We start from the raw sequence: 27,307 nt of genomic DNA, 5'->3' as shown, positions 1-27,307 counted from the left end.
GGTCCAGGGAAGCAGTCTATAAACATATGGGAAATGGCTGCATGAAGAAAAGGATACTATAGAAAATCTTGTTAGCATATATCCATTTGCAAATAGTGAAATTGTTTATTTATCCGGCATTTCTAAAAAGAATCTGCATTAACATCATGGTGACTCCAATACTTTCTTTCCTCTTTCTTTAGTCCCAAAAGGATTTAATGCAGTGTAGAGCCTGGTATGACCTAGCCATGAGTTTGAATTTCTCTGGAGACTTCAGAGAAAAAGTAAACAAACAAACAAACAAAGCACAATCGGTGCAATCTTGATCCTTTCTGAGTTTTGCACATATATTTTTCACTCTTGATACTTGTACTGGAATATAACTCTTAAAAATAGTATTAGAATATAAGTTTATAGTGTTGTGAGTTTGGGGGGAGTAGGCTGTATGCCAAGACCCTTCTAATGCCTGAGCCCCACTTCTAATTCTTGGAATAGCTTCCCGGTGAAGTGATAGCCTGGGTGATGGGCCAAAGGAAGTGGATCTGTGCGAGACGGCAAAAGGGTGATACCCCTCCCCCAGCTGGTGGGTAGTTAGAAAGACAAAGTCTGAGAGCCGAGAACTGGAGTGATGTGAGGTAGGAGCAATGCTTTTTTCTGAGTTTGCTCAAGGATACGCAGTACTGGCACTCTTTCCCCCAAATGTTAAAAGTGTAGCACTTACTGTAAGTACTTCATGGTGAGTACTATGAAGTCTTTTTCTTTAAAAAAAAAATGCACTGGGTAGAAGGAAAGCTGCAAGCTGGGAAGTGAGAGAGTCAAGCAGTGTTTCTTAATATATTAATATAATAATTATTATAATATAATATAAATCATAATAAAATAATAATAAAAATATAGCAATATAGCTGCCAGGTGTAGCAAGGAGATACATCTTACTATATCCCTATAGTATCAAAAGGGTTCTGTTTTCCCATCAGCCTACCATTGCATGAATGAGCTCTTGGCAAGCCCAGCCAGAGTCCACTGTATTCTTTGTTTGTATCAAGGCAAAACAAAAGCCTTCTGGAAACTATTAGAGGGAATTAAGAAGACTTAGTGTTGATGATGCAAGCGCAACACCCGAGTGGGGAATTGAGTTCCAGTATCTGCTTCCCTAGTTATGTTCCATTCACTACCTGCTGTGACTCTGCTCTCCTGAGCTTGAAGAACAGCAGCATTCCTTGTCAGATTATGGCTGCGAATTAATTTGGCCTGATAAAGCTGATAAAACAGGGGGGCGGGGGGAGTAATTAAATCAATTAAAAGTGTGTAATTGAACAAACCAGAGGAAATGTGAGGTTGGCCACAATTCAAACAGCTCACATCCAGAAATGAAGAGGCATGGCGAAGGGTCTCAGCCCTTGAAATGCCAGTACATTATGTTATCTGCATCCCTCTCTCCTGAGTGGGGAGAGGTTTTGAAGATTACCTGAGATGGTGGTATCATTGTGATGTATGGTTTTATTTACACATTTACACAAGCTGAGTATAAGATGGTAGGGCTCACAGCATTAAAACTCCAGCAGATCATGCTCTCCTATTAGGTTTTGGGGGGGCTGGAGCAAAGCCAGATTATCTGTGGCCAGATTATCTGTGGTCTAAAAACAGATGGAAACAACTTAGGGAAAATCCAGTAAGACAACCATTTGATGAAGACATCATGTGGCTGCCCCATATCAGTGAGCAAAGTGCAACAATTCCACATTAAGTTTCCAAGGGTGCTTCCAGAGGATCTATATACTGGGCAATCATCCTGATTTTTTTACAGGGAGATTAGACAATGTTGGCTATTTAATGAGTATTCTGAGTTGTTTGCAGGAAGGTTTGTTGATGTTGCATCAGAGCAAGTTCTCATTCTACACAGTGGATTTTCTCATTATTTTCCTTATTTGCAAAGTCTGATACCTGTGCATTTTTTTTATGGTCCGAAATGCAGAACTTTGCGTTTGTTCTTGTTGAATGGCATTGGGGGGGGGGGATCCAGCTCAGTTTTCTACTTTATCAAGATCATTTTGAATTCTATTCTTGCCTTTTGAGTGTTAGGTTTCCTCACACTTTTGTAACCTTCACAAATTTGATAAAGATTCTATCCGCTTCTTCATCCAAGTCATTGATGAACATGTCAAAGAGCATCAATCCCAGCCCTGAAGGATCCCACTTGAAGCCTCCCAAAATTTGACAATGAACTATTGATAAGCGCTCTTTTTCTAACCAAGATACAGTGCAGAACTTTGTCAGATCCTTCGCTTAATCAAGATAAAACTGTGTCCACAACATTCCCATACCCACTTAGTTAGTAACCTAATCAGAAAAAGAGATTATTATTATATTTTATTTGTACCCCACCCATCTGACTGGTTTGCCCCAGTCACTCTGGGCAGCTTCCAACCAATATAAAAACATAATCACTTCCATTCATAAACATCATAAATACTTTCAGGGTGTCATGTTATAAATGTTACTATTCTAGACGGTATAGTTGTAATGTTGCAAAAGTCTGACTTTTTAAAGCCATATCCACAATTTATTTTAAAATACTCAGCTTCACTCGGTTTCTTCTGGTTTAGCTGGATTCCAGCCAAGTGGCCTTTGTTCACATTGTCCAATGCTATCCATTGAAATGACTTTGCAAATTAGACAGATGTTTCCCATAGTGCACTGGGCTCAGCAGGCTGCTTCTACTCACGGAGAGGTTCTTTGTCGAGAGCAAGCAGCAGAGTGCTGTGGGTTTAAATAGAAAGCTGTGGGGCCTATCTGTGAATACAAATCTTTGATAAAGGCTTACTGAATATAGCCATTCTTCTCCAACCCCCACCCCATTGCTCTCTGGATGGAAGACTGACGTACATTTTATAATGGAGACTCAGTCGCAATAAATAGGGTGTGAACTGTAAGAACAATCACAGCAAAATTCACTGTTTGAACAAATTCTAGACTATTTCCTATATACATCTGGCACTTCGGCCTAGAAAAGAAAATGGACTGAAATGGGTCAAGTGGTGAAAATGTACATTTTTGTTTTTACATATTGGTTTTGTTCAAAGTAGCAGCAGGGAGCAACCTTTGTCATGTTGCATGAAAATGGGGCAACGCGATCCACCATTTTTTCCCTATTGCACTCAAGGAACAAGACCTACAGCAGGCATAGGCAAACTCGGCCCTCTAGCTGTTTTGGGACTACAACTCCCATCATCCCTAGCTAACAGGACCAGTGGTCAGGGATGATGGGCGTTGTAGTCCCAAAACATCTGGAGGGCCGAGTTTGCCTATTCCTGACCTACAGTGTATAGGATGTCAACTTTAAGCATGTATTTAACTATCTCCTTGATTTTTACATATAATCCAGAGGGCAAGACTTTACATACATACATCATTTTATTTGTATGCCACCTTCCCATTTAAAGCCATGCTCAAGGCAGCTTTCAGCATGGGGCGGGGGCGAACCTAATTACAAACATAAGCAGTCAGACAACAAGTTAAGCATCAAAAATACAAACTAAATTGATCAATTTCCACATAAATCATAATAAGATACATACATATATATATATATATATATATATATATATATATATATATATATGCAGGTTTTGGTGTCCTCGGGTGTCTTCCCGTGTAAAAGTTGGGGTGTCTAGGCGACGTTTCGACGAGGTCTCACTCGTCATCTTCAGGCTGGTGCTTTCGGCTTCTTGTTACTGGAACAGAGCAGGATCTCAGTGTTTGAGTTCCTATAAATACTGTTGAGGGGGTGTGGTGTATAGCCTCCAATGTTCTGGGCAGAGAGGAAGTTCCCAGGCTAGTGTGCCATCTTCTCAGAAAAACTCTTCACAAAGTTCAAGAGGTCAAGACACAAAGACTTTAGCAACTAATCCACACCTAATGACCCACCTAAGTGGTACTCAGGATATCACTCAAGAAATCACTCAGGATATCCCTCAAGTAATTAAGGAACAAAAGAAGAAAAGGCACACTAGCCTGGGAACTTCCTCTCTGCCCAGAACATTGGAGGCTATACACCACACCCCCTCAACAGTATTTATAGGAACTCAAACACTGAGATCCTGCTCTGTTCCAGTAACAAGAAGCCGAAAGCACCAGCCTGAAGATGACGAGTGAGACCTCGTCGAAACGTCGCCTAGACACCCCAACTTTTACACGGGAAGACACCCGAGGACACCAAAACCTGCATTCCTGTACCCGTGAAAATCTACGAAAGCATATATATATATATATATATATAATCAGTAGCAGCAACAACCCTGCCTCCCTCTCTTTACAGAGAGACTCCCAGCAACTCTTAAGAAATTCATTATGGTTGGAGGTCTCAGGAAACTGCCCAAGTAGTGTCTGTTTTTACATTTGCCAACTGAAGAAACAAAATGAGATTTGGGCTCCCTCCCCTAATACTGGCAGCCCCTTTCTGCTACTACTTGACTAAATATTAAAGCCATTTCCATATATTAACAAATTAAAACCAGCAAAATAGAATTCTGAACAGAGCCATGTGATATTCAGACTGTAATACTAGAGACAGAGGCTCCACTGAACTGTGATCCACTCCATGTTTTCCAGTTGTGTAACATACTAGAATCTGGAGCCGTTCAAACCCAGGACTCAGGCCCCATCTGCACTATACATTGAATGCTGTGTCCTACCATTTTAACAACCATGGCTTCCTCAAAAGAATCCTGGGAACTGTAGTTTGTTAAGGGTGCTGAGAGTTTTCAGGAGACCTCTATTCCCTTCACAGAGTTAGAACTTTCAGAGTAGTTTAACAATCCATCCCTTGTCCTAGGGGACTTTGCTTTAAGTGTATAGTGCCTCCGTCTCCCCTCTCTCTTCCCCAACCAGGGAAGCTGTCTTGCTATTAGACAGCTATGAAAGAGTCTAGGAGGCCTCACTTTTGACTAAAGTCATTTTAATGAAACCATGATCTGTCCTGAGCACTGTCCTTGTCTGTTTTTTTCTGGGGCCCTTGGAGTCTTACACAAAATGGAACTTACTGAGAAAACATGCTAAGAATTACACCCTCTGATTATTTAAAATGGCTCTGCTTCAAATCTGAACAATACAGTAGCACAGCCGAATTCCATCCATTCCCTACATAGCCGAGAGCCAACTGAACGGGAGAAACATTCTGTGAGAAAAGTAACCCAGATATGAAAGCTGTATCCTCCAGGAATAGCTTTCAGTGTCATAGTTGTTTAGCTAGCCTGTAATTTTCATTTTTACTCGCATTAAGGTCTCCATAGACTTCTTGAATTGTGTAAGTGGTCTACAGTGCTATCAGAAAGGTTGCAAAATCCACAGTCAAAACACTGGTGAAAGCCAGACAATTTTCATGCAATGCCTAATAATAATATTCAAGCTGCAGTTCTGATGGTATCTCATCCCACCGAGATTAATGCGACTTGAGCTCTGATCATTGTTCGAGATGTCAGTCTCCAGGATCAGATGTCCTTCATATTCTTTACCTATATTCAGTTATTGTAGCAGCCTGTTAGGAAAAGATCTTAACTGAAATGTTTGCTTATGACAGTCCATATAACTCAAAGAATGTTCTTTAGGGGTTTTTAAGAGTCACAGTGTTAGAGCTAGTTACATCTCTCTTAAATACACATCTCTGTCTTTTTCAAGCATTTCCAGGTACATGGGAAAGTAAATAATTCCTGGGCAGGATGAGCTCTTCCACTGGGCTTAGTTAGCACCTTGCTCACACTCATGTGTTCTCCATAGATGAAACAGAGCATGAGTAAGATCAGTGGGATCACACGCAAAAGCATGTGGAATCTCACACGAGGTGCACTTACTTTGATACGGAGTCAACAGTACCAAACTATGCATGGATTCTTAGTTTTCAGTTTCAAAAGCCAGCACTCACATGGCAGTCTACATGCAGACGCATGACAGGGTCATTTGTTACTTTGCCCAGGCAAGTTCCCTAATTTGTCAGAACTTAGAATAGCGCTGTTCGCTATAAATAAAAGCCTTCCCCCAAAGCAGTTTGTCGCTGGTCACCTCCAAAAGTCCCGAGCAAATGTGCTGGAATTTCTCAGCTGCTCATTGTGCCTGACCTCACGCAGCCATGCGTGTGTGTACATTGTTACATGCACAGTGGTGACGCTGACTCCCCAGCCCGCTTGCAGCAAACTGTGTCAAAGTTACTCATGTTTAAATTCGTCACTTGCATAATTGCTGCAGCTCATGCCCACAGGACAAGGAAAAAGATCAAGGTGAAAGTGTTTGTTCCTGTCTCTCTCTGTAGGAGCTTTGGGACTTACCTATGAAATGGCAACTTTCTCTTCTGAATGGCGAAGGAATAGTGTGCCCGTCAAATATCACGTAATGAGCTCAAAGTGCTATATTATTTATCCATTGCCAAATAATTTATGGCAAACTATCATGCCTTCCATGGAAAAGCATTGTATGAGACCAAATTCTCTAAACTCATAATGGAATTCTGTTCATACCATCTTGAAGTTTAGAAAATTGTGTATACATGGCCATTGGGTGCGAGACCCAGAAAAGTTTTGCATTGCAGATTTGTAGGGCCAAGATTAGAGATTTAGAGATTGTTACGCCAACCCCCCAATCTCTTTTGAGCAGTGCACAAGCTTCCAGTCGATTCCAGACACTCACCCTGGGTTGTGTTTCCATTGAGAATCAAGACACGGCAGAGACAGTAGTGACTTTAAGATATAATACGGCTTATTCATATATATACAACCTGAGTGTACGTGGAGGGAGTTGCAGATCTTATAGCATTGTCATCTCAAGGCTGTCTCTCCCTGCTTCTCTTATGGCTTCTGCCAGCTGGAGTCCATAGCAGCCAGCCATACTCCCAAGTCTCTGGGCTGCCGCCTTCCCAGCCAGCAGCCAAGATGGTTCTGGCCCTCCAGCCCCAACTTGGAGTGCTGGCCTGACTTCCTTTCTTCTTCCTAGAAAACCCTGCCAAAACCCAAAGCTCCTTCCTGTCACCTCACACCCCTCCCAGCCACCTTGGTAACCCAAGACCTGGGGGATTCCTCTTGAGGTGACCTCTGCTTATTGTTTCATAATGAGCTACATTCACCCAGTCTAGTCCGGCTAGTGAGCATAGGCTACATACAACCAGGAGAACTGCTGCAGCCTATATTTCCTTTCAATGTCCCAAATATTATCTCAAGACTACCACTTCTTGATTTCTACTCTTCACTAATAAACTCTGGCACTCCAAATCTGTAACACTAGAATAGAAAAATGCATTGTAAATCCTGCACAAAATACCTACTTTCTAAAAAAGCTAAATCAAAACTCTAAAGCACAGATCGTATGGCACTTGCTAAGGAGTAAGGCTGAAACCCTATACACCAGGGGTAGTCAACCTTTTTATACACCCTCTAATGCATCTTTCTTGATGGTAAAATTTTCTTACCTCCCACCAGTGCTCAATGGAAAGAGGATTCCACTTGTGCCGTAGAACCCCCTACCGCCCACCTAGAATCCTGAAACGCCCACTAGTGGGCGGTAGGGACCAGGTTGAAAACCCCTGCTATACACACTTACCTGAGAGTAAGTCCCATTGAACAGAATGTGGCTTACCTCTGAGTACTATAGATATATGTATGTTTACACTGCACATCTCATTGAAATCTGTCTTATTAATAGACACAAATAGAGTTGCTATTCTATGGTGGGGCAGGCAACATGGTGCCCTCATGTTATTGGCCTGCAGCTCCCATCATCCCTGATTATTGATCAAGTTGGCTGGAGCTGATGGGAGTTGTAGTGCAGTGTCTAGAGCAGGCATAGGCAAACTCGGCCCTCCAGATGTTTTGGGACTACAACTCCCATCATCCCTGACCACTGGTCCTGTTAGCTAGGGTTGATGGGAGTTGTAGTCCCAAAACATCTGGAGGGCCGAGTTTGCCTATGCCTGCTCTAAAGAGCAGCTTGTTGGCTACACTGTGCTATAGCATTTTCACAAGTGATCCTGGGAACAGTGTATTGTCTAGAATATGCCACATGTTATTATTATATTATTATATTATATTATACATTCAATAATATAAAACAAAAGAGGCATTTTAAAATTTAAGGTGCATCTACATTTGAATTACTGTTTTAAAAATGCAAAAGGCACCCTTTTAAAGCACTGTTTGTTTATACAGCTGCATATATTTAAATTGGATCTTAAAGGGGAAGAATCCAGTCATAGTTAAGCTAATTTAAAACCATTGATTTCATCAGTGACCAGGCCATAAAAAGTCATTTCCACTGAATGCATTCCAAGTGGTTCTTATTTAAAGTTGATTTGAGCATTAGAGGCAAAATCTGTCTTCAGTCTGAGTGAAACCATAATGACATTTCATTCAAGTTTTGCCCCCGTAAAATTGATTGATGTTATATTTATGTTTTTGCTACTAGTTTCCATCTTGGTGCTAGAGAAAGTGATTTAAAATGCAATTACTTTTAGAATCCACTGACTTTAATCAAAATTTAATGTGTCCTTCCTTGACAAATTGTGGGGAACTCTAGGTCAAGTGCATCCTGGGGGTTGGCATGCTTGAATGGAAAAATGAAATCCAAAATATAATTTGAACTTCTATATAGAACATATGGTGGTTCCGGTTTTTTGTGGATCAAGAGAGCATGGTGACACAATAAACTCTTTGGCTGATGAAGAAATAAACAATTTACCTGCCCGGGTAGTTCAGCTGGGAGAGCATGCGACTTTTAATCTCAAGGTTGCGGGTTCAAGCCCCATGTTGGGCAAAAGATACCTGCATTGCAGGAGGTGACCTTTGTGGTCCCTTCCAACTCTACAATTCTAAGATTATATGATTCTAATTGTTAAGTACAGTCAGTTTAAGAGTGAAGATCCGTTTAGTACTGGGGTGGCTAATCATTTTGGGGACTTTGCATTGTGTTTGTAAGTTAGTGTAGGTCATTTCTTGTGGAAAAACCTAATAAATACAATTATTGTTAATATTGATAACTACACACACACATTAAAAAGTGGGAAACACTGGGGAAAGGCATTGTGGACACAAAAATATCTGTTGGCACCCTGACATCATAGTGGGATACCAAAGGATCAGAAAATTTAGGGGGGGGCATATTTTCAGGCCACAATAAAGTATTGAAAGTCAGATGTGGCCTGCAAACCATGGGTTAGCTTAGCCCCCCTTACTCTAGGAATTTTGAGACTCTTGGTCCATGCATACACAGCTTAGGCAAAGAAAGTGGCTGAAAATGTCCAATCTAAAGCAAATGTACAGTATGCATGTATAGATAATGGATGTGGTACCCTTGTCCATAATTCAACTGTCCCATAGATTTCAGTGCAGCTTAGACAAAGGGAAACACCTTCAGGATTTCTGGCCAGAAATAAGGTTTCTTAGTCAGAGGCAAAGAACAACATTTTGCACATGGCAGTTTACACTATGTATCCGATGCTTGAAGTGCACATTGCAGAGGGACACACTGGTGCCATCACTTCTCTTCTCTCCATATAATATTTAATAATGTAGGGTAGTTTATTAATTTCAATGGATCTACTATGATACGAAAACACTGCACTCCTAGTTTCTCTGTCATTTCCTTGTTTGTTGTGTTTATTATGACATGTTGTTTCACTAGACTTTTAACAGGAGAGAGGGAGAAGTAGAGATGGGGTTTCTGTTTTTGGTGGGAGGAGTTCATCCTCTGTAACAGGCTGTTTTGTACTGATGAGAGTTTTTGTCCATTCAACTCTCTCTCTTGGGAAGAAGCAGGGAGCAAGTAACCAAAAACAGGTAGCTTATGACAGATGTGCTAACAAAGCCATACAAAGCTATTAGGCAGCCATCTGGCTCTCAGCATGATCCCCAATCCGATTAACTCTGTTCGGCCAAGAGCCCCCAGAACGTTAGTAATTTCACAAATTGAATATAAAATGATTGCTCCTTATTTTGGAACTTCTATTTAGACAACAGGCAGGCTTGCAAACAGAAGGGTGTTTTTAAACCATATATTGCAATGATGAGGTGAACACACTGGTACATCTATAAATATCCCAAAACATTCAATCCACAGCACATGAAGATCTGTGGGGACATTTTATGTTATATGTTAGTTTATTGTTCCTGAATTCAATGTCTGGAGAGAACTGTCCATCAAGCCCTGCATTTAATAACGCTCATGTGTACTGTGATCAGCATAGTTTTGGCGCAATGCATAAGCATCGATCCCTGACAAGATCTTGTCAGTGATGCTACTATAATTGTTCTGATGCAGTAATTGTTATCATTTTTTTAAAAAAATGCATTGACTTTTAATTGAGAAATCTGTGGCACTGAAACATGAGGGTGTGGTCTTCTAAATGCTGTTAGTCTTGCTGAATAAAAGGCATTAACATTGCTAGGATAAAAGGCATTAACATTGCTAGGAAATGCAAATTAGGTTTTGCCCAAATGATGCAGGTAGAAAAAAATTAAATAAAGTATCCATGCTGGCTTTTAATGCTGGTTTTTGGTTACCAGATCAGTTATTTTCAAAGCTTATTTTTCAGATAAAAAATTAAGGCAGATAAGTATCAAAAGCCATAGTTCTAAAATATAAAACAATCCACAATTCAAACAAATCATAAACAAAAATATTAGCATAAAAACCCATTTTTTCAACAAATAAACTTTTTATTTATTTCCCACATGCGGTGTACCTTATTTTTATGCTAACAGCCACCAGAATTAAAACAGCAAAATCCCAGAAAGAGGAAATATTGCACTGAAGGCCTTTTTAAATATGCATATAAAACAACACAGTGAGGAGGCCTTGAATTGATTCCAAGTCATATACGTAACTTAGGCAGTCTGGGCCTTTTTTTAAAAAAAATAATAATCTGCTTTTAATTTTGTGTTTGTGTGTGAAGTTCTGTCTTGTTGCATTGTTATTCTTTGGTTTTTGTTTTTCTTATGCATTGTGTTTTTACCTATTCTTTGGAAACCACCCAGATGACTTTGTGTTATGGGGCAGCGAATGAATTACATATATAAATAAATGCAGTTATTCTACCACAAGATAACCCATCTTGGTTTTCTTTCAGATTTTCAGAGTGTGGGATATCCAGACACTTTCCCTGATGCAGGTCTTCCATGATTCCCAAGCAGGGCCTAGAGAGACACAAATCTTTACTATGGTATTTGACAATAACCATGGCACACTTATTACAGGTATATTTGTGTAATCATTAGGAGCGAAATACCTCTTCAGATATGAATCTGGGGTGCTGATACATAATCGTGAAAAGTAAATGGATGGCCTTCCAGCTGTGTTGTTTAGACCAAGAGTAGCTACAGAAATGTGAGGAAAACAAACTGGTGGCTTTAAATAATTAAAGCAATTCCAACCTATGATGCTGATAATTCAAAGCCACAAACATCTTGTGTCTTTTTGTCCTCGAGATACACTTTTTTGGCATCCATTAAAATCTTGAACATAATTTTTATGTGAAGTAAAGTCTGAAAATAGATTTATCATAGTTTATAGCCACAGAGGCAGGAATTCCTGTAAGATATGTAACGTAGATATACCTCTTCTTCCTCACCACTACAGTGTTTTTTTAAAAATTAATAATATTAACTAATCACAGGTAGGTAGCCAAGTTGGTCTGCCGTGGATGAAACAAAATAAAAAAATTCCTTCCAGTAGCACCTTAGAGACCAACTAAGTTGGAAGGGATTTTTTTATTTTGTTTTGATTAATTAATTAGTACCCCACCCATCTGACTGGGTTGCCCCAACCGCTCTGGGCAGCTTCCAACATAAACTCTTAAACCTCACAAAGCTTCCCTGTACTGGCCCTATAATAGGGCTGCCTTCAGATAAGAATATTTGATGGGTCACTGAGGTGAGTGACAGTTCCCCGTAGCATCTTCCCCTCTCGTTTTCCCCATCTTGGAAAAACATACTGTCAGAGCTGCCCAAGGTCCCAGCTCACAGAGGACCAACGCCAGTTCTTGTTATATATAAAAGTCTTTATTAAGGTTCAGTTTCGATTCCAAAGCCGCGGCGCGCAGCTCTACGTCTCAACCCTAGACCGTTGAAGCTCCGTCTGAATCTCCTCCCCCCAGACACCAGTTCAAGATCCTAGCCTTGCTCCACTTCCTCCTTTGCTCCTTTCTCCTCTGGGTCTGTCTGCCCGCCGGGGTGTTGCCCTTTCTGGACTCTTCTGATGCTGAAGAGTCCCCGGATTCTTCCCCCTGCCTCCGGCGTGCTTTAGGACCTGGCTCCCAATCCTCGCTCCCAGCTGCCCCGCGCGCCTGTGTATTTGAACTTGGCGCGCGCGCCCAGCCGGCAACCTTCCTCCTGACCGTTACGCTGCTTCTGTCACTGCTTCCCCCTTCGGGGGGGGGCTCGCTGGATCTGACTTCGCCTCTGTTCCCTCACTTAGCGATAGGGGCGTGGTCAGCCCTGACTCATCCTCTCTTTCCCCTGGAGGGGAAGCCAGTCCTGACACATGGGACTCTTCCCCCCCGCTACGCTCTGGTGGGGAAACTGGTCCCGATCTCCAGCTGCTGCTTTGGGAGTCACCGCTGGTCCCTTGCTTCTGGTGCGTCCCTCCCAGGACCCCCCTTGCTCTGGCTATCGGTGCTCCCTTCTGGGAATCTTCCGAATCACTGGACAGGCTCATGGACTCTCTTCCCCCACTGTCATCCTCACCTATGCTGCCCTCGGATTGTTCTCCTTCGCTCTCCGCTTCCTCTTTCCCCTGTGCCTCTGCTCCTGAACCCCTGACACATACATATATTTGTCTTTCACTTTTGGTGAAGAAGTGGACTCACTATTATTCTTTCCATAGGTGTTTAGTTCTGCTGTAATATGTGGTGGCCTTTGATTGTGCAAGAGACTCAATCTTTATATGTTGTATCCTCTCTGCTTTTTCAGAAAGGGCAGGCTCCCATTTTCATTCCTCCTGCCACTCAACCACTCTCTTCCTCTCATGCACACACTGCATGATCAAGAGTTCATGGTGGTCCTTGCAGAGTCAAGCAACATTCATGATGGGTCTCACAGTCAGGCATAGCGGTGGCATGCTCTTGACCTCCCAGCACCAGCATCTCTGCAGCTTATCAGTCAGGTCTGAGGTGGCAGGGCGAATGGTGCTGTGTGGACATAACAGCAAGGCCAACACAATCTTTATATGTGGTTAGGGCGTACAGGAGTAACAAAGTGGGTCCTGGCCACATCTTCACTGGCATACTGCCCTTGGAGGGCTGGCTGACCCTCAATGGAGCCCTTGGGCTGAAAAGTTTTACCCATCCCGTCGGACATGTTTCCCAGAGTGGCTGACAATAGCATGCAACCGGATGCAGTAACCCTTATTATATGATTCACAGGATCAGCTGTGATTGATATTTATCCTCTCACACGAGTTATACAAGACACGAAACAGGTTCCCCAGACACATGAGAGGAGCATCAATGTGCTGATTTACAACAAAGTCTTTCGCCAAATTCTAACTATCTGTTCTGAATCAATCGTAAAGGTGAGTATGAATCCTGCAAGCTTCTCAAGTGCAAAGCAAAATATTTGCACAAAGGATTTAAGAGCAAGTAGGCTATCTGGGGGGCTTTATCTTCCTACATATTGGTAAGCCAAGTATGGGGGACCAGGTGTTGCTGGACTTTAGAGTCCATCATCCTTGACCATTGGCCATCCTGAGTGAGGCTGATGGGAGCTGAATCCAGAGGGCCACAAGTTCTCGATCCCTGCATTAAACCCAGGAGAAAATGTTAAGAATAGGAATTCTTAGCTTTTTCCTTTCCACTTTCTCTTATCCCCTTAGCTTAATGTTTACTATAGATATTTGAAGAAAGTGACAGCTATGTAAATATATATCTGTGTAGGTTGAATTCCATATAATTCACTTTATCTTTAGGTCTGGGAACTGGAAACAGGCCAACAAATATACCAGATTGAGGATGCCCACGGACCGAATGTTGAGTTGACATGTGCAGCAATTGATAAAAATGGATTCCACCTTGCCACTGGAGCATGCGATGGTAAAGCAGTGTTATAATTGCAGATTGTAATAACACCAAATCTTTATATAATTGCTTTGTGATGGGGGCTAAAAGAATATTGAACTGGAACCTATTTTCAGTACTCTAGGACAGTGTTCCCCAACCTTGGGCCTCCAGATGTTTTTGGCCTACAACTCCCATCATCCCTAGCTAGCAAGACCAGTGGTCAGGGATGATGGGAATTGTAGTTCAAAAACAGCTGGAGGCCCAAGGTTGGGAAACACTGCTCTAGGACTTCATAATGAAGGCCAGTTGAAGGCTGCTTCCTATATGACAAGGAGAAATCTCAGGTGCTTCCATGATGAGTGACATTCCTTCTGCTTTTTTGCCCTTTTAGGAACTGTGAAGACTTGGGATTTTGGAAGTGGACAGCAACTTAAAGTTTTGCCTTTAATCAGGGAAAGCACAGTTAATGAACACTGGCTCATGCAAATGGTTTACCTGAAGGCTAGTGGAAGTAGACATGTCATCCTGGTCTTGGAGTACAGTGGGACTATCAAAATTGTTCAGGTTTTGTTATAGCTTGTTTTTCTTTGGTTGGTTGGTTTGCTTGTCAATGAATTATACATCCTTCAACCTTAGGTCCCAGAGCAAGTTACAACATTAGAACACAATGTTAAAAACCGTGCTTGCACTTACAGGACATTTGTAACAGGAAGGGGTTGAATTCCTCCCATGGTTTCCATATATCCAGTATATCTCAACTAAAGACAACCAACCATGCCCTGCCCTTCCAACCTCTCTCACCGCCATGGGAAAAAAAATAAATGAAAGCGAACCCACCCAAGTGACACAGATGCAAAAACCTCACACATACACTAAGTGGTGTTGTTGTCATTTAGTCATGTCCGACTCTTTGTGACCCCATGGACCAGAGCACGCCAGGCACTCCTGTCTTCCACTGCCTCCCGCAGTTTGGTCAAACTCATGCTGGTAGCTTCGAGAACACTGTCCAACCATCTCGTCCTCTGACGTCCCCTTCTCCTTGTGCCCTCCATCTTTCCCAACATCAGGGTCTTTTCCAGGGAGTCTTCTCTTCTCATGAGGTGGCCAAAGTATTGGAGCCTCAGCTTCGCAATCTGTCCTTCCAGTGAGCACTCAGGGCTGATTTCATTAAGAAAGGAGAGGTTTGATCTTCTTGCAGTCCATGGGACTCACAAGAGTCCCTCCAACACCATAATTCAAAAGCATCAATTCTTTGGCGATCAGCCTTCTTTATGGTTCAGCTCTCACTTCCATACATCACTACTGGGGAAACCATGGCTTTAACTATACGGACCTTATACACTAAGTAAAATAATGTAAATTCACCATCCCCCTTCTCCCCCAACCTTATACTGTATATAGCATTAATATCTCACATGGAATGTAACTGATCAGTAGAAAATATTCTACAACCTGGAAATAGAGACAATGAACGTACTTTTGTATCCCAAGAAAATCTTTAATAAAAATCCTTCTCCCAGTATATCTGAAGTGCCTCCCCAAAATGAATAATTAGGTTAGCCTCTGTTAGAAAACCCACCACCCCAAAATAAATGAAGAAATAAATCATGTCAAGTTGATTCTCAATTTTTTCTGTGCTACTCTTCTTCCAATTCCTTGTTCTCCTAGGGTAATGAAGGTGAAGTTTATCTATGCATTACTTGGGAGCTTCCTGAAGCAGTATCAGTTGCTCTACAAGGCAATCCACTCATGTCCCTAAAACTGAGTCCCAATGCCAAGAAAAGTAATGGGTTTTTTCCAGATGTTCAGCTGCTGCTTGATAAGGTGCCTGTGAAAAAATCAAAGAATGAGGTGAGTATTGATTGGCAAATCTGTCCATTTCAGTTTCTCTCAGTTTCTCATTTTTTCCAAACTTCATTTCAGACCCCACATATCCATACCAGTTGACAATAAAAAAAAATCCTCATGAAAATTGAGCATTTTAATTCAAATTTATCCTAATATACACATTTTTGTGTGCAGTTTTCCCTAATAAAATGCATTTGTATATGTTATTTTCACTGACGCATGCATTTCAATGCATAGATTATCCTTAAATGTGCATTTTCGTATATATGACTTGCCTTGTAGCTGCACTGCAAAATTTGAAGAAATGCAAAATTTGATGGGTGTCTGTTTGCTTATTTGCTCTATTGTTTCACTTTGCTTGTTGTTCCAGTAAGTGAGAATTAGATGGGTTCACATTAAAATGCAAACTGAACTGAATTTCTCTTCCATCCCTAGAGGTGGGTGCATTTCCAGACTTTTCAAGACCTGCTAAGAAGGAAGTGTCTTGGAGCCTGGGTACACATTATACTCACCACTGAGAAGCAACCACGTTTTTACTGTTGAGAGATCTCTTTGGAGAGGGGCAGAGAAAACTCAATGGAATTATAGAGAGCAGTGCAAGGGACTTTTGTTGAGTGGATGGAAAAACCACCTGTCAATGTTTGCCTGCAAGGATGGGGACAGATAAAGATCTGGCCCACTGGGCCAAAAAGATCGCATACTCTTTCTCTCCAATTTTCTCTGCCTCCAGGAGCCTACTTTTCATGTAGGCAGCCTCCTGTGCCATATAATAATTTTCTTTGGACTGGGTGATGGGAAAATGCCATGACACTTTTGTTTGCTGCTAGCCATGCTTAAATGCACAGTGTTTGCATAGTCCTGTGTTTTCACAGTTTGGAACAAGAATTTTAAGAAGCAAAGGCAGGTATTTTCTCTCCTTTAAAATGATGAGACTGTACATACTCTGGAGATATCTATCGATCTTGCCTTATCGATAGAGCCGCGACGTCAGACAGCTTTACGATCCGCATCAATCACCTACAGCGGTCCGGCAGGCTTCCTCTCAAGCTGCGCAATAACTCCTGCTGTCTCTTCTTTCAGTCACGGCTTTTTAGCAGAGTAGAAGCACAGCGTGTAAAGCAGTCTTGCTTCTTGTAAGCACACATAGACAGGTTTGTCTATTTACAGCTCTTTATTCATACATTACAGCATTAAAGTCCAGGGCTTCTTTCAGCCATGTCCAAAGGCACGTCTTTCTCTCTCAGATACACAGAGAGAAGTGAAAGTACAGGGAAAAACTCCTCCTTCTTAGCTTCTAAAAGCTTCTGTCTCCGCCCAGCTTCTAGCTGACGTCAGCAGGTGACACACACCAGGGGAAATTTAACCAGATAAATTCTGAACTATAACACCCCCCCTTGTGTCCCTGCGTGATACCTGTGCAACATCTTCAGTAACACCTTGTGAGATCAATTCCTCCCCCAATGCCTTGCGCCCTCCCTTGGCAAATCTGTTTGGCATTTGTGGAACCACCTCACAACTCTCAGAATCGCACTGTGCGAAACTTACCCACGCACCTGTGGCCTGATACCTCTCTGGTGGGATACCCTTAGTTGTGCGACTGGACCTCCTAGGCACAAACTCAGGTGTTCCCCCTGACTCACTTTGATCAGCAGGTGTGTCCTCTGCATCATGGAATTCACCCTCTGACTTAAAGCGTCTTCGAATCCTCTCCATTACACTCACAGGAGAACTAGGTTCACTTTTGGGCAGTTTCATAACAGCTTGTGGAGATGCCCTATCTTGCTCCTGACCCTGGTCAGTGACCTGGTCGTCATCAGCAGCCTCAGCCTCTTCTTCCTCTGCCTCATCAGAACTGTCTTCTGGGTCAGAGAGACATTCTGAGAGAACATCACACCTGACAGGAGTCTTTGACTTTACCTCCTCCTCTAAGAACTCAGCGTGTTTACTGATCAGCACCTTACTCTGATCACCTGACGGGTAGGCAAACCGCCATGCACGGGCATCTGGCTCATACCCACAGAAGATCATTTTCTGGACTTTGGCTCCATCTGGCCCTTGCAAAGCCTTAGGCAAAGCGACAAGCGCAGGAGTCCCAAAAGTGCGCAGAAAGTGAACCTGGGGTTTGCGGCCATTTAACAAAGAGAACGGTGTGTCGCCTACCAGTGAGTTGTAGACACGATTCCAGGTGAATGACACAGCCCTCGTAGCCTCCACCCAAAACTCAGGAGGTAACCTGGCTTCTTTCAGCATCACCTGTGCAGCCTTAACCAGAGCTCCACTCCTCAGCTCTGCCACCCCCCCTTGCTGGGGTGAAGTAACTGTGTGGCGTATCCCTCTCTTCTGCAAGAACTTCTGCAACGCAGAACCAGTGTACTTAGCATTTCTGTCACTGATGATCGCTTGAACCCTGGTGGAGAACCTCTGCTCCACCCCCTCAATCCAGCTCTTGATCAGCTGTGCTGCATCCTCCCTGGATTTGAGACCGTGAGCCCAGGAACTCTGTGAGAAATCATCCAGAAAAGTTAGGAGAAACCTGGCCCCCCCTAGACTTGGTTCCTTGACAGGACCGGCCAAATCTATGTGTACCAACTCAAAAGGTTTAGTGGCCACACGTTCCACCTTTGGGTAACTGCACCCTATCACCTTTGCCTGCTTGCAAGTGTCACAATCAATGGCACTTCCACAATTTTGAATCCTACACCCCGTGGCAACCTCGGGCAGAGTCTGCAAGTCCTCTACCGACCCATGAATTGTTCTCTGATGCCATACGCATGCACATGTAACATTATGAGCGGGAATTGTAGCACGCTGGTTGGGAACTGTAGCACGCAACGCTTGTGCTTTCTCAACCTTCCCCTCACCCCCAAGAGACGTTTTAAGAATGAAAAGATCATTCTGTCCCTTCCGCACTTTGGCTAGTAACCTCCCCCCTTTGGAGATTGTGCAGACATCATTTTCAAAACAAACTTTGAACCCCTTATTCAACAAATAAGGCACAGATAACAAACAGTGATGAATCTCTGGAACAATACAAAAATCCACCGTCTCCTGTAAAACAGAAAGAAAGGCATTAGTACATTTGAGAACTCTAGTTTTCTGTCCATTCGCGAACTTAATAGTTTGTCCCTTCGGAACTGCTGTGCAATTCCACCTCTCGACTGCAGGGGTCTCTGGAACCATGTTGCGGTTAGCTGCAGAGTCTATTACAAAGGCCATCCCGGAATCTTTCACTCCGCCGTCTTCAAACACTGCCATATTCGCAGAAACCTGATAAGACTCTTCTCCCTGCTGTTTACCACGACCACCTGGCTCAGCTCCACGCCTGCCTGTCTTCCCAGGCCTGTTGCCATGGAAACCTGCCTGATTCCCATGGGAAAAGTCTTTGCAAACATCCAGCCTTGGCACTCTGCTCCGGTGGGGGCAACTGCCACGTAGACGTTGAACTCCAGTGGAAAAACACTGCCCGGGGCTCCTCCCAGCTGGCCTGGCCTTCCTCCTTCTGGAACGGCTCCTCCCACCAGCGTGGCCCCCCCTGAAGCTGCTCTCTGCTTCAGCACAAAGCGAAAGTTGTTTAAACTTGCCTTTGGAACTCTTCGCCCCCCCGATCTGCTCACTAGCGCTCCTAGAGGCTGATCCACCGGGAACAGGGCCTGCCAGTCCAGCCTCTCCAGGACTCAGTCCATCACACAGACGTGTAGAAGCATTACAACAGCTCCCCAACACTGTCCCAGCCCCCCTTGGGCTTTCTGGGCATCCTTCAGCCTCTCCTGGGCTTTCTTCAGGGCTCTGGCCTTTCGCTAACGCCTCACACAAGCACGGTGCAGCACTAGTACAGCTGCCAGCAATAGTCCCTTCTGCCCCCTCTGGGGGCCCACAGCTTCCCTCAGCTGTGTGTTGACTCTCAAGAATGTGCCCAGCGCCATCTTGCCTCTCCCCTTCTGATGCAGCCGCGTCTAGGCCATGGCGTTCCACTCCTGCTTCACAAGCCTCACGGAGTGCTAGCCATGCAACCTCAGGCCTCTCAGCATCTAGGACAATAGGCTTCAGCGCATCACTTACATTCTCTGCCAGAAATACTAGCACACACTTCTCAGCTTCACTCAGCTCTGTTGCTTCTCCAGCCGCTTTCTGTAGTGGCTGGACTGCCTCCCAAAGGCTTTCTCCGACCAATAACAGTTCTACGTGGAGACTCCACGTCCACCAGCCTTCGCGCGTCAGCTTTTCACATGGTAGCTTAAGCTCAAAACCATGCTTCTGGAACTGCGCCATCTTCTCCCCCCAGTGCCCCAGCTTACTCACATAGCAATAGCCTCCAGCACCTGTCTTTGGAGAAGCGATTTTTCAGCTCCAGCTCTCTGTGTATCAGAAGCTCTCACTGTCTCTCGGAAGCAGGCAATTAATCATTCTTGCTCTCCGGCACCCACGCTGACTTCAAAGCGTTCCTGGAGCTCACACCGACTGCTTTACGAGCGTAGGCTGACCTTCCCATAACCTCTGGAGATATCTATCGATCTTGCCTTATCGATAGAGCCGCGACGTCAGACAGCTTTACGATCCGCATCAATCACCTACAGCGGTCCGGCAGGCTTCCTCTCAAGCTGCGCAATAACTCCTGCTGTCTCTTCTTTCAGTCACGGCTTTTTAGCAGAGTAGAAGCACAGCGTGTAAAGCAGTCTTGCTTCTTGTAAGCACACATAGACAGGTTTGTCTATTTACAGCTCTTTATTCATACATTACAGCATTAAAGTCCAGGGCTTCTTTCAGCCATGTCCAAAGGCACGTCTTTCTCTCTCAGATACACAGAGAGAAGTGAAAGTACAGGGAAAAACTCCTCCTTCTTAGCTTCTAAAAGCTTCTGTCTCCGCCCAGCTTCTAGCTGACGTCAGCAGGTGACACACACCAGGGGAAATTTAACCAGATAAATTCTGAACTATAACACATACCGGCTTTTAAATAAAATTTTAACAATCGTCTTCTTTTGTCGTCTTTCAGTTACCTCTGAAAACTGAAGTGAAATGCTTTGACCTACTAAGAGTGGAAGGTTATAATTTGTTAGCTACCGCAAGTGCAAATGGCGCAATCATCATGTGGGATTTTGAATCTGCCACTGCCAGGCACATGTGAGTAATGAAAGCTGTGAGAGGGCTCTTGCCACAGTGCTGTCCTTCATGCACCTTGGCTGATCACGACTCTGAGTAAGCAGAGAGACAGACAATTGGGAGCAAGCAAGTGAGATACATGAAGTGGGGAACTTGGGCAGATCATCTCTTACTGCTCACACTGCCAGAGGAGACCAGCTCCTTGCCTCCATCTTGGCTTGGGTCATATGAGTCACTGGGCAGAAGCTATGTGCTACCCCTTTGGCCTTGCTCAGTTCAACATCTGGAAAGGGTTGAAATTAGCTCCCAACCAATGCATCCTTCAGTACATACCTAGAAGGCAAAAAATACTTTCTTTACAGATTTAAAGCTGGAAACACTGTCCAAGAAGATGGAGAAGAATTATTAGGAATCAACGGGTTACTGTTCCTCTATCGAGGTGCTGTCTCAGAGAGGTAGGTGGACTATATATCAGGCATTTACGTCATATTAGGCCAACTTTTGCTAACTTGGAGCCCTCCAGGTGTTTGGGGTTGCTTGGAGGGCTCAAGGTTGGCAGGTGCTGCATTAGATCTATACTGGGTTAAAGAAACAGTGAGCTAGCTAGCTCTTGGACTTGGGTGAAACTGATGAGCGTTTCTCCAACCTAGTGGTGGCAGCCAGTGCTACACAAGCAGACTTCCACTAATGCAAGTGGGCTTCTCCTTCTCCCCCCCCCCCATTCCTGTGTTTCTTTATTACTGTTAATTGGGGCAAAGATTTTATTTATTTATTTATTTGCTTGGGAGGGAGTTCCACACAGGCGTTCCCCATGAAAAAGCTCTGTCCCCAGTGCCCACCAATCTAATTTTAATGGCAGACCAACAAGCTGGTTCCCCAATAAAGACAGTCCTTCAAATAACCTGGCCCTAAACAGTTTAGGTCTTTAAGTTATTGGTCCATCCAGTGCTGTCTTCTCCAACAGACAGCTTCTCTCTTAGGTAGATATGGCAGGCACTGAGTATTCAGTACTGGGCTAGATGAACAAAACCTAACTTAGCTTTGTATATACCCCTGCTAAGGTAGGAATGTGGGGAAGGGCAATCAGCTCCTTGCATGTTTGGCCTTGTTCATTCACAACCCATCAGGTTACATTTCAGGTTGGTATTGGTGTTGCTCAAATTCCACATGGCAAAGGCAATTGCTTCCATTCTGTCCCATCTCCAAAACATTTGCCATTTAAAGTCATTGGGGAAATCTGCCAGTCTTGTTTTTGAGTAGGCCCTCATTGTAAATACAATGTATTCTTTAGGTATAAGCTTCTGGCATTTCTGTTTGGCATTCTCAAATGCCTATTAACATTCTTTGGCACCTAGAGGCTCTCTTTCAGTGTGCCAGTGTGGTGTAGTGATGAAGAGCGGTAGTCTCGTAATCTGGCAAACCGGGTTCGTGTCTCCGCTCCTCCACATGCAGCTGCTGGGTGACCTTGGGCCAGTCACACTTCTCTGAAGTCTCTCAGCCTCACTCACCTTACGGGGTGTTTGTTGTGGGGGAGGAGGGGAAAGGAGATTGTTAGCCGCTTTGAGACTCCTGAAGGGGAGTGAAAGGCGGGATATCAAATCCAAACTCTTCTTCTTCTTCTTCTTTCGCGAAGGAAACTTAGCGAGACTTCCACCGACAGTTTAGACCAACCGAGTGATGTCAACACTACACAGGAGGTGGAAAGCAGCTTTGCAAGCATAAAGAAGGTATGTCCTTTGACCTTTGTACAGCAGCCAAAAACACTTGTAAGAATGTTGTGCATGTTAACATTTAGATTTGCAAAAAACTCAGACAAGACAGCAAAGCGTGAAGTGTTTATCTTCATAAAGGCAACATGGGAGAGAAAGGAGTGTTAGCACGTGTTATTCTCTCGTACAGAGTAACCATACAGAGCTGCCTATAGACATAAAATGTAGGGCTGCTGTCATGCTGCAGTTTGTGTGGTCTCCAAAAGGTGGCTACGGCAACTCCAGTGTGACAACAGGGGAGCAGGTGGCCGAGGTGCACTGTTTAATGGGGAGGGCAGAGGTGCTTCAAAGAGCAGCTTGGCAAACAGCTCTGTGAAGTGCCTTCCTCCTCCATTAAACACAACTGCAGTGAGGTTCAACAGTGGAGGGAGACAGTTTAGCAAATTTGGTCTCTGAAGCTCCTCCTTCCTCCTTTAAAACCTGGTGGGGCTTGGAGCAAACTGGAAGAGGAAGGGGCTTGTGTTAGCAAGTGGTGGGGGGGATAGGTGTGGGCATGTCTAAGATGTAAAGGGACAGACATTTGGTCAAGTGTAAAGGAAGGGAGCATTGGAGGAAGGAGTTTGGTGTGTGATTGGGGCTGATGAGCAGACTGAGCAAGGGCAGCAGCCCCCAGTACTCTCGTGTAATTTCAAATGCACATCAGCAGCATTTCCAGATATAACGAGGAATGCTCAAAGGGCCGGTGCATGAGCAGAATTTCCCTTTCTTCAAGTCACATTTTAAGAATAGATTATTTGTAGCAATTAATGATCATTGCTGGAGACGGGTTGAGCAAGCTAGGCCAGTTCCCTCCTCTGTGCAAAAAGTCAAATATGCAAGCATGTTTTCAATAATCACTACAATTATTGTGATGTGTGCTTCAAAGAATGCTGTGCTGTACTGTCTGCTCAGTATCGGAACATGGGAGAAATATGATAGCCTCTGTACTAGCAAAAGCTGGAGATTAATGTTAGGTGATGAACTAGGTAAAAATGCCACATTAAATCATGTTCTCTGGTTCATAGATAAAGAAGCTGAGATTAGAGGGAAGTGAAATTGGACGCTGGCAAAAACCAGCAGACTGTGCAAGCCTGAGACTTTGCTTGGGCTCCTCCTAGCTCATGCAGAACCATGGTTTAGCATTAAGTGTCACAGTGGCCTGTAAGAACAGGAATTTGTGCACATGCACAGTGAGCAAGATGAGGATAAGTATGATTCTACAGGGAGACTGCACTGTGAAACTGTGGAATTGCAATACATTAAATGGTGGTGGTGATTGCTGTTAAACATATTACCTAGCTTTCACCCACAGGTTACAATTAAAAATCAGAATTAAAATTTATTACTGTCACAGGAATAGGTTTATAGGCTATCATTTGTGGACTCTGAATCTGTCAGCATTTCTGGGAATGGAAGTATTTTTTTATTCTTCCCAGGAGTCAACAACTAGAGTTTAGTTTTTATGCAAGCTATTTTCAGTTCCGAACCTCTGTTTCAATATGCATACTATTGTTTAATTTCAGGATGCTGTTAAAAGTGAAACTGATACCAAAACAGAAACTTCAGGTATGAACTGGAATGTCAGAGTTAAGTTGCAGAAAATCTTCTAATATAAGACCATGTTTGAGAAAACTTAAAAAAAAAAAAATAGCTATCAGAAATTAAGCAAGTGGTTGAGTAAAAGAATAGTTAAACATGTGTAAATACCACAGAAAAGGTTTTGAAAACATGCTCATTCAGTGAATGACACAGAAAGGTTTTGAAGACGTCCTTATTCAGTTAAATGTTTGAATATGCTTATGCTAGTGGATAACTGAAGTTGCCAGAATATTATTATTTAAGGCTGGTAAAATGAAGGATTAAATCTTGTATACAAAGACTAGTAAACCCATGCATGTTATCTTTGAGCAATTGCTTACCAGAACTGATCCCTTTCTGGAGACCATGACCATGAACTTGCATTGAATTGCGAACTGCACTCACTACTAGACACCCAAATAATGATCATGATTATTTACACAAAGATGAAACAAATAAATTGATTGAGCCTTACTTATCTGGAAGCTCTTTTGTCACTATCTACTTGTGTCACTTTCAGTTCAAGTTAAGCTTATGATTGTGCAAGGAAATCAGAGACTGAACCAAGTTATACCTCAGCAGGATACTTAATGACTTAACCAAGATGTAGAATTCCATGCAAGTCTATACCCCCTTAGCAACCCCTGCCCTAGAGGCAGTTAATGAAGATGCAGACATTGAAATATCAGTATAAAACACATTTTGCCATAAAGTATGTGTCCATGTTCAAAGGAAAAAATAAGCACTATTGTGATGAACTGAAAGTTCTTACTATTTATTGAACTTCTCATTAGTTGCTTGTTGCATGAAAAGTTCTCCAAGCTATTTAAAACATCTGCAATTCACAAACCATACATAAAACAACATACACACCCCAGTAGAGAGCTTTGGCAGCCCCTAACAGAGAAAAGAATGTCATAGTCCATACATAGCATGTACAGGGAGAGATTAGTTTTGGCCTGGCATTCAAAAGTTGACAGTGAAGGTGCCAGGCAGATGTCATTGGGAAAAGAATTCCACAAATGAAGAGCCAAAACTGAAAAGGCTTTCTCCCTATAATCAATTATGCTTTCTTTTAGAAGCAAAATTTACAGGGTCTCCCACCTTGGAGAACAAAACAATGGGATCTGCTTTATTAGAACCTCCAAATCAGGAAACAGAACGTCGTTCAAGACCTATACTTGCCTCTGGCCATGAAGATGGTTTTATTTATCTCTGGACTATAACGGTAGGTCCTTTTGCATAACTGGATTGTGGTAGAAAACAATGGGTTCAAGCATCCTTGTATTGTGCTATCAGCCAAAGGATGTATAATCCAAAAAGATTATCCTTCTACAGTACATCTCCTGTCCTCTTTCTCCATTTTTGTAAGAAACACATACAATTATATTACTATTTATGCTTCATCAACAAAGGAAAGGATTAAAAAATATGTAGAACAAAAAAATCATTGTTTAGAATTCACTCTGATCCAGCTGTTCTTCCAGCAGTAGCTTCTGGAAAGCTACAAAATGGGGCATTTGGGGTCTGCCCAACTTTGGATCTGCCCAACCGATTCCTCAAAGGGATCAAGCCTCAGGCCCCTCAGCTGTGCTAGCACCCCCCACCCACCCCTGTGAGCATAAGCAGCAGAGTTTAGGTTGCAATAGTCAAATCTCACTGCCCTGCTGATCCCTAGCCAGGAGTCAGGATTGCGGTGTTAACTAGGGTGCTAGTAGACTGGTGTGACTCCAAACCCCCAATGTCAGAAAACGCTGCTTTGTTAAAAGAAAGTCCGATTGTGTTTTTGTTTGTGAAGGGAGATCTACTGAGAGAAATTTTGCCTTTCACAAAACATCCTCCAATTCCTTTGACAGCACTGTGCACTGGTGTATCTTCTAAAACACTTTTTGCCGCTAATAAAGGTAAGCAACCATTTATCAGTTAAGACTGTCATAACAATTTGAAAGAATTAAAAAAAAAAAAGATGGGTGCAGACAAGAACTGAACCCTTTCCAAAGCCAAGCCATTGGTCAAAGTACTAAAACCATGTCAAACTTTTGAAGATATAACTCCAGTTAACTAAAGAATACCTGTAAGCACTCAATACTAAGAACATGCAAGTGTGAAATAAAATTAAAAAGAAATCCTGCGTATGTCTCCTCAGAAAGGGAGGAAAGGGGAGGGAATAGAAGGCTGTAGTCTTAATTACGTTGGTTTAAACATGCATATAAACACCAAGCAAATAATACTTTACTCTGAGGAATCCCTGGGGAATCAGTGCTCAGCAACAGGGAAGTAGCCAAGTGAACTTTTTCTTCTTTTTTTAAAAAATATTTTTATTAGTTTTTCAGATATATAAAAAGTGCTCGGCTACTGTATATTGTCAAATGAACAGTTATTCTTATCCTGATACAAAATAAATGGTAAATCATGTAACAATTTCTTTAAACAAACAACACAGAACAAATCACATCTTGGAAAATTAGGGCTGTAAACTGGGTACATAATCCAGATTCAGTAATCATAATTTAAATCAAAACCAGAATCTTAAAACTCTACCATATCAAGGGAAATTGACCACAACATTAATTTTACATTATGTTTAATGTATTAACCAAATCTTCTCATAAACAAAAGGGGGTTCTTGACAGTGGTCCTTACCAAACTGTTACAAACTATCATTGACCTTTCTGAGTCTGAACAATCTGATTGTAAGGTGCCAGCCTCAAAAAGGCTCTATCTGAACCTGTAAAATCCTATTAATTTAAAGACTGATCCATAACCATCTTGGTCATTATTTACGGATGTCATAAGCCATGAAATTATCTCAAATTGCTCCTGATCCATATGTGTACATATTATTTTTGATGGGGCATTTCTCTTGCAGAGGGGCATGTTATACGGTGGCATATTGGCTCCTTCTTAGAAGATCCACAGGATACCAACAAGGTGAGGCAGTTGGAAAACAAGTGCTTGCTTTTAATTCACTTATTACATGGAAAATAGATATCCCCTTACCAATGCCATTTTGCCCATTTTCTCTC

General features: G+C 42.8%; 1 protein-coding gene across 2 annotated transcripts in view; it reads left to right on the top strand.

The window, feature by feature from the left end:
• The window catches only part of WDR64 (WD repeat domain 64), a 69,203-nt gene that overhangs the window by 27,559 nt on the left and 14,337 nt on the right, over positions 1 to 27,307 (top strand). For both annotated transcript variants that reach the window (XM_081905798.1, XM_081905799.1), the window contains 12 exons: positions 11,084 to 11,210; positions 13,376 to 13,524; positions 13,918 to 14,041; positions 14,400 to 14,572; positions 15,677 to 15,859; positions 20,849 to 20,976; positions 21,318 to 21,410; positions 22,589 to 22,682; positions 24,227 to 24,269; positions 25,361 to 25,509; positions 26,080 to 26,185; positions 27,151 to 27,212. In XM_081905798.1, the coding sequence (XP_081761924.1) occupies positions 11,084 to 11,210; positions 13,376 to 13,524; positions 13,918 to 14,041; positions 14,400 to 14,572; positions 15,677 to 15,859; positions 20,849 to 20,976; positions 21,318 to 21,410; positions 22,589 to 22,682; positions 24,227 to 24,269; positions 25,361 to 25,509; positions 26,080 to 26,185; positions 27,151 to 27,212 (1,431 nt within the window). The remainder of the gene's footprint in view (positions 1 to 11,083; positions 11,211 to 13,375; positions 13,525 to 13,917; positions 14,042 to 14,399; positions 14,573 to 15,676; positions 15,860 to 20,848; positions 20,977 to 21,317; positions 21,411 to 22,588; positions 22,683 to 24,226; positions 24,270 to 25,360; positions 25,510 to 26,079; positions 26,186 to 27,150; positions 27,213 to 27,307) is intronic.

This window comes from Podarcis melisellensis (assembly GCF_964234715.1).
Source record: "Podarcis melisellensis genome assembly, chromosome: 3".
In the NCBI taxonomy this organism is placed as follows: domain Eukaryota; kingdom Metazoa; phylum Chordata; class Lepidosauria; order Squamata; family Lacertidae; genus Podarcis; species Podarcis melisellensis.
Note: the sequence above shows the minus strand (reverse complement) of the source record. Positions and strands in the feature narration are given on the sequence as shown.